Source organism: Cebus imitator, unplaced genomic scaffold (genome assembly GCF_001604975.1).
Source record: "Cebus imitator isolate Cc_AM_T3 unplaced genomic scaffold, Cebus_imitator-1.0 Scaffold873, whole genome shotgun sequence".
Taxonomy (NCBI): domain Eukaryota; kingdom Metazoa; phylum Chordata; class Mammalia; order Primates; family Cebidae; genus Cebus; species Cebus imitator.
The window spans coordinates 254,688-264,387 of NW_016108188.1; the positions used below are offsets into that span (position 1 = coordinate 254,688).

Consider the following 9,700-nt stretch of genomic DNA (forward strand, 5'->3'; position numbering starts at 1 on the left):
AAAGAAATCGTTAAAACTTAAGGCCCCACTTAATTAGAAATGTGATAAATATATGGACAAACGTATTATTAATACTATAAGAGGACTGTAGCTTAATATTTTTATCCAAATATGTTTAAAAATGTCATGTATTTGTTACAGTTCATGTTTTCTGTGTGAACTTAGCAGCTAACGTTCTTTATGAAGAGTGACGTAAGAGAAAAATAAGGATCCTATGTCCAGTAAGAAATTTAGAAAATGAAAATTTTAGTACTACTTCTCCTATATACAATCTTCCTTCTGTGGGTTATTTGGAACAAAACTATGACCCATTTAATTTCTATTGTGTTTCACAAAATTAAGAGTTGCCCATTATACTCTCTGAAATATAGGTTTCATTTCAAATAGAATATGAACTTAAATGTTAATGAGAAAATGGCTTTAATCAAATCTAGCATTTCATGATTGTGATACCTGACTGACAGAGTGATTTTGTCTTAGATGAATAAGTTATTACTTACAGGTGATAACTTGCTTACATACTATTAGAAGATAAACTTGTCAAACTTGTCAAGAATGAGAAAAGTCAAATTAGAAAGTCCTATGTCCTAGTTTCCTTACAAAAGATAATTAAATATATTACTAAGAGCTTTATATATTTTTTATATATTATATACTGACGACAACTGGTTTAAGCATCACAACCTGTGATGATAAACACTGCCTACATATATAGAGAACTTTCATCAATTCTTAAGTTTCTTAAAAAAGCGTTCAGGGAACTGAAACTATATGGAATATTTTCTGTGTGTACTTCTACATGCATTTTTCTAGGGATAGAGTCCATGGTTTTCTTCAGAATATCAAAGAAACCTGTGACCTAAAGAAGTTTAAGTACCATATGCACTACTGCTGACATTTTGTGCTTGGAAAGTGAGTGACGATAGAAGGAAGAATTTTTCTTACATATTTTAAATTGTTTTCTCTTTCTTGTAATCGAAGATTAAAGGAGTAATAAATTAAGGGGTTTCTTTAATTTATAGCGGTAATTTATCTAAGGGGAGGGGACATGAAAGTAGGTTAATAGGTAGGCCTCTAATTGAATTACTTCAGCAAGTTATGTACATATGTATAAGATGAAGTTGCTCATTCTGAAGGTTTCCTTTGAAGGCAGGTCAAATGCTGCTTAGTAAACTTTAAGAGATTGTTAATTCCTTAGTTATACCAGATTTTATAAAATAATATTTTAAAAAGATGGCTAACTAGAGGTTAGAAATACTTTCCCTTAACTTTAATCCACATTATCTTTCATGCATTCCACAACCACATTTTGGTACTATTTAAGGTGTGCAATTTTCCATAGGTGACTTTTGCAATTCAGGGACAATCTGGGCATTTTAAATGAAAGAATATCTAATTGGGAAAAGTGTTAAGGAAAGAAATCCCTTTCAAAAGCTGACCACAAAGAATACTTAAAAGTTTTTGTAACTATCTTCACAAATGTGTAAAGCACAGATATTAACAGAGTGCTTGGCATATTGTAGGGTGCTCAATGATAGTTTTTATTATTATACCCAGGTTCAACAATGGCAAGAAACACCATTCTACATAATGGCAAACATTTCCATCAAATCCCACTTACTTTAATGCAAACTTGGAGGCAATTTATGATATTGTATTGTAAACCATTAATGACAACTGTTTTTCACAGTTGAGTGAAGGTAAAATCACTATATCTCAACTAGAGTCTGTTTACTATAGCTTATTTCTTGTTAAGAAACTTTTGAACTGTTTTTGTTTCTCTATTGTGCTTTTATTCCTTCCCCAATAAATATATTTTAGCCATGTGTAATCAATTAAAGTATAAGTAAGAAACTTGGTATCTGTATTTTTCGTATCTGACATGGCATCCCCTCTCTCTTAACAAATAAGTCATTTAGTAACAACACACAATCAAATGAGTCTACTCAGTGTCTTTAATGATTTCCACCACATGCATTACATCTTGTATGCTTTTAGGTGGATTTCCAGTGAGCTGATGCACCTCTTACACCCCTGGAAACTAGGATATGTTCCAGTTCAGCCAGTTTGTATTCTACCATACTGAGGTTTACCAATATTCGTTTCTGCATGGCTATGGAGTGCGGGAAAGTGTTTAAAATATCCCGAGGGAGGTTGTTGACTAAAAGATGATGGTTGCCTGTGTTGCTGTTAATTAACCTAGTAGAAGAGGGTCTTACTAATGCAAGAGCAGTTGAATTTGATGACATTTCGCCAGTTGACATTTCAGCAGTTGATATTTTGTCAATGTTTCTCTGTAAAGGAAGGGAATTATACATATGTAGTTTATCGAATTAAGCAATTTCCAAACTATAGAACAACTTGGCTAATTTTGGTTACCAAAATAAACTGATTTCCCCTAAGAGGTGGAAATTAAAAATATATTGAATTACTACATTAATTCAAAAATATATTCTTCCAAAACCAGATTGAGAAAAAATATATATGAAAGTAGCCTTTAGTCAAAGCTCCATATCCTTTCCTTATATTTCCTTATATTACCACTAGGTAAACACATTAACTCTGTCTTTGACTCTTATCTAAAAGCACTTCACTTGTGACTTTAACACCAGGTAAACCACATTCATACTTGAATTATTTGTGAATGCCCAGAAAGTGCGCATAAAATAAAGATGGTGAGATTAGCAAACAGACACGTGGGGGAGGAGAAGCAAGAGAAGAGAGAAGGTACAGATTCTTAAAGTGGGAAATGGTGGGTGGGAATGGGCACTTACAACTGCACATTACTCTCCAATGAGTGAAAAGCTGACCACATAACTTAGGGACCTGGGGCTTTTTAGAAGAGAAATTTAGAAATACATTTCCTTAATTTTAATCCACATTATGTTACACGCATTCTACCACTACTGTCGAGTCACTGGTCAGAATATAGGAATTGCGGGAGTAAGGGGTGAAAGTCTGGGGCTCCTTCCAACGAAAAAGAGGAATGAGGTAATCTTCTCTTACCTCTCACTTTACTATATTTTACTCTCTCACATACACACTCCCCAGTCCATATATTCATCTACCTTCATCTAATTCAAATCTCTCTTACATTCACCATTACCTGAAAGCGATTTTTCCAGAAGACGAACATCAAGGCACACAGAATGCCGCTCGCTAGAAGTAAAAGGATGTACATGGCTCCTCTTCGGCCTCTTCTTTCTCTTCTGGTTGAACTCCCAAGGCTGGTATTTAGGAAGCAGTGGGCATCTAGCCACCCGAATTTGGAAAACTTCGGGCCAGGATGCTAGGTGTCCCGGACTGCCTGGTACAAGTGGGATGGTCTGTGTTGTGCTGTTTTATATACTAAAGAGGGCACGAGAAGTCACAATTGGGCACGCACGTGGTGATGCTGCAGCACAATAAGATGACGTAACAACCACCCCTTCGGGAAACCAGCGGACACTTAGTAACTGCCCACCCTGTCAGTGTCAGGTCCTTACAGAGGAGAGTGAAAGACAATGAGGAAGTTTGGGATTTCTGGGAAGCTGAAACGTGGTAGAAGTACAGGCTCCATATTTATTGGTTAAATAGAGTATATAAAAAACTGACCAGGCGCGGTGACTCACGCCTGTAATCCAAGCACATTGTGAGGCCAAGGCGGGTGGATCACGAGGTCAGCAGTTCAAGATAAGCCTGGCCAATATGGTGAAACCCTGTCTCTACTAAAAAAACACAAAAAATTAGCCAGGCGTGGTGGCACACACCTCTAGTCCCAGCTACTAGGGAGGCTGATGTAGGAAAATCGCTTGAACCCAGGAGGCAGAGGTTGCAGTGAGCCCGAGATGGCGTCACTGCACTCCAGCTTGGCGACAGAGCGGGACTCCTAAAACAAAACAAAACAAAACAAAACAAAAAAACCCTGATGCTGCTCCTAAAAATATGTCTTTGCTGCAAACACTCCTTTATTCACTTCAAAAACAAGACAGAAATGCACTGTAAAAAGTAGTTACCCACAAATTATCTTTGCCAGAAACCACTTACTCCACACTCACATTGCTATTTTAGAATTTACTCCAACCCTAGTCACATTAGCATAATTATGTACATTTGCGTCATTTTACAGTTTAACAAATAATTTTGGAGACATTTTCACACATAAGCCTCACAACAAATTTATATAAAGGTATTAGTTTTTTAATTTCACATTTATACCATGACTTTTTAAAAAAATTTATTTATCATCTTTCATTTTAACTTCTGGGATATACGTGCAGGATGTGCAGGTTTGTTACACAGGTAATCACGTGCCATGGTGGTTTCCTGCACAGATCACCCAGGTATTAACCCCAGCACCCATTAGCAGCTCTTCCTGATGTTCTCCCCTCACTCATTCCTGCCCGCCCCTCACAGGTCATAGTGTGTTTTGTTACCCTCTATCATGTGTCCATGCGTTCTCATCATTCAGCTCACACTTACGAGTGAGAACATGTGGTGTTTGGTTCTCCAGAGCCAAGGTATTTTTACTACTGTGTCTATTTTTGCAAATGTGGAAACAGATCCATGTGTTAAACTCATTTAAAACTATTAGCAAAAGCAGGACTTGAATCTGTGGAGGTTGGGCCCTGAGATAAACTCCACCATGCCATCTTTATCCGCATGATCTTCACCTCCACTCTGATTTGTGAGTATCAAGTATTTAATATTCTCCAATGAAGGAATTGAACAGTGTAGTTGAATTTGTATTAATGGGAGGTAGCACGTACAGGAATCATTGCACTAGACAAGTTAGAAATGTTCAAGAAATTTAGTTAAATGTAGACTATAGATACAGGAAACGGGCAGAGAAATGCTGGAAAAGGGAAGGGTGTGGTCCCTGGCTAGGGCTCCACCCGCTCAGGCCTGTGCCCATGGATGTAGGTTCTTACAGGCATTTCTGTTTTCTTGTCAAATGGTTCTTTTCCCAAGACAACCCTGGCCTTCCATGTCCCCATGCTGTGCCTATAAAAAAAAAACTGGACACCCTAGCAGGCACAGACACAAGTGGCTGGATGTCCAGAGGAGCACACCAGCAGAACCCACAAGACACTTCATGTTGAGAGGATGTTGATGGGTGAGAGCATACTGACAGGCACTTATAGGAAAACTGGCAGAGCATTGACTGGTGGAACAATGCAGAATTTGTTCGGGGTGTTTGGAGGGGAGCCCAGATGCTGAGTGGCCCAACTTTAGGGGAAAACCACCTTTCCACTCAATCTCCCTTTGGCTCCCCCATCTGCTGAGAACTACTTCCACTCAATAAAACCTTTCGCTCATTCTCCAAGCCCATGTATGATCCAGTTTTTCTGGTATACAAAGGCAAGAACTCTGGATACAGGAAATTCTCTGTCCTTGCAATAAGGCAGAGGGTCTAATTGAGCTGTTTAACGCAAGCCACCTAAAGATACCAAAACTAAAAGAGCACATGGTAACATGCGCTCTCCTGTGCCTCAGGAGCTGTAAACATTCACCCCTAGATGCTGCCATGAGGTTAAGCCCCCCAACTTGCCCATCTGCTTGCTCCGCCTAGGGGTTTTGTGCAACAAGCCACCAGAGAAGCGAGCCACACCCCTGTCACACACACCCTGTAAGGGGGACAAGGGAACTTTTCTCCATTCACTATGACGCTGACCTAAGATCCAGAACTTAAAAACAATAGCCACTGTAATCTCAAGGTGATCATCCAACTGCAACCCCGTAACTCTGCTAGATAAACAACCCTCATCTTCATATATATGGGAAGGGGAGTAATTATATTTTTATTTTTCTTATATCACACCATTTCCTAGTTATGAGTACAAAGCTTAACATTTTATTGATTCAAATAATATTTATTAAACACATACTAGACACTGTGTTGTATTTTAAGAATTTGATTATGAGCAAAAATAAAGCCTTTCTCCACCTGGAATGTGCATGCTAGTGTAAGAGACAGATATTAATCAAATACCGAAATGCATGTGAAAGTGCTGAGATAAATAGTACCAAGGAGTATGTAGTGGTGTGGGAGCTCATAATAGGATATAGGATCTAAAGGGGAGTGAAGTACCTGGCTTTATGGCTTACTCAATGGGATGGATAGAAAAATGACCAAGTATCGAGTTGCTGATCATTAATTTAGTCTTGGACACATCAAATTTGAGGTGACTTTGAGACAGGAAATAAATGGAGATAAGTGAAGACATAAATTTGTGAGTCATCTGCATATAAATGATAATTGAAACTCCAGATATAAAAGAAATTTCTTCATGTCAGTGTACGGAGTACAAATGAAGAGAAGTTTGAATAGAGCATTGAAGGATGTTAATATTTAGTGGCTGGGCAATGATATTTCTATTAGTTTGTGAGTTTTCTGATATCTAAATTTCCTGTTTCATTGAATAAAAGTCAGTGAAGCCCATTAACCTTATTTCTAACAATAGGATTTTGAATTTTGATCCTACTGGTATTTAAGTGAAAACTACAGAAATCTTGGAAAATATTCTCATCAAACACATTAGAGTACTGTTGCTAATCATTGATTTCTTAATTTTATTTTTAATTGTAATACATATATAACATAGAATTTAACATTTTAATCAATTTTAAGTGTATAGTTTTGTGGCAATAGCTACATTCACATGGTTGTGCAACCAACACAACAATCCATTGCTGGAGCTTTTTCAACTTCTCAAACTGAAACTCTGTATTTATGAAACATTAACTTCCCATTTTCCTCTTTCCCTAGTTCTTAACAACCACCATTCTATTTTCTGTCTTTATTAATTTGACTACATTAGATACCTCATACAAGTGGAATTATGCAATATTTGTCCTGTTCTGAATTACTTATTTCAATGAGCATAATATATATACTCAATGTTCATCCATGTTGTAGCATGTGGCAGAATTTTCTTTCTTTCATGAAGGGAGGGCTGAATAACATTCCACTGTATCTGTACACCATGTTTGGCTTAGCCATTCTTCTGTTGATAAACTCTTGTGTTGTTTTCATGTTTTAGTATTATAATTAATGCTGCTTTGAACATGAATGTACAAATATATCTTCAAGACCCTGCTTTTTTTTTATTTGGGTATATACCCAGATGTGAAATTGCTGGATAATACAGTAATTCTATTTTTAATTTTTTCAGGAACTTCATAGTGTTTTCCACAGCAGGTACACCATTTTATATTTTCACTAACAGTGCACAAGGTTTCTAGTATCTCCATATCCTCCTCAACACGTTATTTTCTTTTTTCTTTCTTTTGTGTATATAGTAGACATCCTAATGTTTATCAAGGGGTTTCATTGTGACTTTGATTTACATTTATGATTAGTGATGTTGAGTGTCTTATCATGTGCTTGTATTTTTGGAGAAACCTCTACTCAAGTTGTTTGCCCGGTTTTTAATTTGTTTGTTTCCTGTTGTTGAGTCGTAGACATTCTTTATATGTTCTGGATACTAATCTCTTATTAGATATGTGACTTGGAAATATTTTCTTTGTTCCTGTGTGTTGCTTTTTCACTCTTTTAATGGTGTTCCTTAATGCACAAAAATTTTTAATTTAAATGAAGTCCACTTTACCTATTTTTTTTCTTTGTTACCTGTAATTTTGTTGTCATGTCCAGGAAATCACTGCCAAGTCTAACATGAAGATTTTCTTAAAAGTTTTCTCGAAGAGTATTATAGCCTTACCCCTTAAGTTTTGTTTCTTGATTGCTTTTGAGTTAATTTTTGTATATAGTGTAAAGGGTCCAACTTTATTAACATCTGTAGACCCAGTTTTCCCAGCACCATTTATGGAAAAGACTAATTATTCCTCATTGAACAGTCTGGGCACCCTTGTTAAAAATTAATTGACCATATATTCAAGGGTTTATTTCTGTGCTCTCTGTTCTGTTCAATTACCACATGTGTGTCTTTATGTCAGTAGCAAATTGTTTTGACTACCATAGCTTTGTGGTAAGTTTTAAAATCAACAAATATGAGTTCTCTAACTTCATTCTTACTTCTCAAAACAGTTTTGGCTATTTGATGTCTCTTGTGTTTCCAAATAAATTTTAGGATGGATTTTGATATTTCTGCAAAAAACATATTGGGATGTTTCCATAGGGTTCACATTGACTTTGTAGATCCCTGTAGGTAACATTGACATTTTGAGATTATTAAGTATTTCGCTCCAATATTATAGCCTATATTTTTATTTATTTGTATCTTCACTAAATTATTTCAGCAGCATTTTCTCATTTTTAGTGTACAAATGTTTTGCCTTCTTCATTAAGTGAATTTCTGTGTTTTATTCTTTTTTGAGACTATAGAAAATAGACCTGTTTTCTGATTTTTTTTTTCAGATTTTATTGTTAGTGGACAGAAATGTAAGTGAGTTTTGAGTGTTTGGATTTTACATTCTACAACTTTGCTAAATCTTTTTATTAGTTCTAATTGCGAGTGTGTGTTGTGTCTGTGTGTGTGTGCGTTTAATATTTTGGGCTCACTAAATATAAGACTATGTTTTTTGCAAACAAAGATAATTTTACTTCTTCCTTTTCTATTTGGGGACCTTTTGTTTTTTCTTTTTTAATGGCTCTGGCTAGAACTTTTAGTACTATGTTTAGTAGAAGTGGCAAAAGAGGGTATCCTTGCCCTGTTCCATGACTTAGAAGAAAGACTGTCAGCCTTTTACCATAGAGGAATTTCAATTTCTAGTTTTTGAGTGTTTTCATCTTGAAGTCTGTTGAATTTTGTCAAATACTTTTCTGCATCAATTGAGATAATCACGTGCTTATTTCCTTTTTACTCTATTAATGTGATGTATTATGCTGATTGATTTTTATACATTGCATTATCCTTGCTTTCCGGGAATAAGTCCTACTTGGTTAGGATGTATAATTCCATCTACATGTATCTTTATACATAAAGTATGCTTCCTGTAGGCAGCAGATAATTCGTTCCTGTTTTGCCATCCATTCAGCCACTCTGTGTCTTTTGATTGGAGTGTTTAGTCCATTTACATTCAATGATATTATTAAGTAAGAACTTACTCTTCCGTTTTTACTATTTGTTTTCTGAATGTTTTATGGTCTTCTCTTCCTTTTTTCCTTATTTCCTGTCTTGATTTTAGTGAACATAATTTTCTCTAGTGGTATACTTTAATTTTTTAATTTCTTTCTTTCTAGTTTTTTGTGTATCTCTTGTATTTTTTGATTTGAAGTAATCATGATTCTTGCACATACTATCTTATAATCCATTGTATTAAACTGATGACAACACTGATTGCATAAACGAAAACATAAAATAAAAAATAATAAATGTTTATGTTTTGGCTTTGTACCCCCGCTTTTTAACATTTTGTTGTTAATCCTTATGTCTTAATTTACTGTGTATGTTTTGAAAAGTTGTTGTAGTTATTAATTTTGATTGTTTTATTGTAGTCTTCCTACTTAAGAGTAGTTTACACACCACCATTATAGTGTTATATTATTCTGCTTTTCTGTGTGCTTACTATTACTAGTAATTTTTGTACCTTCAGATGATTTTTTCTGCCTCATTACCATCATTTTCTTTCAAATTGAATAACTCGCTTTAGTATTTCTTGTAGGGTAGGTCTGCTGTAGATGAAAGCCTTTAGTTTTTCTCTTCTTGGGAAGGTATTTGTTTGTGTTTAATGCTTGAAGGATATTTCTACTGGCTACAGT

The 9,700-nt window shown here is 35.6% G+C and overlaps 1 protein-coding gene across 1 annotated transcript; it reads right to left on the reverse strand.

Annotated features, from left to right (window-relative positions):
* Positions 1-1,994: 1,994 nt before the first annotated feature.
* Positions 1,995-3,181, reverse strand: CT83 (cancer/testis antigen 83). The gene is made up of 2 exons (XM_017520743.2): positions 3,107-3,181; positions 1,995-2,294 (listed from the first exon to the last, which is right to left on the reverse strand). Exons 1-2 carry the CDS (start codon positions 3,179-3,181, stop codon positions 1,995-1,997), a joined length of 375 nt encoding a protein of 124 aa, XP_017376232.1.
* Between the last annotated feature and the right edge of the window lie 6,519 nt (positions 3,182-9,700).

Excerpts from the sequence above, each read along its gene's own strand:
- CT83 (XM_017520743.2), bottom strand. The coding sequence starts at position 3,181 with ATGTACATCCTTTTACTTCTAGCGAGCGGCATTCTGTGTGCCTTGATG. Across the intron at positions 2,295-3,106 it reads TCTGGAAAAATCGCTTTCAG|AGAAACATTGACAAAATATC; the intron begins GTAATGGTGAAT and ends CTTCCTTTACAG.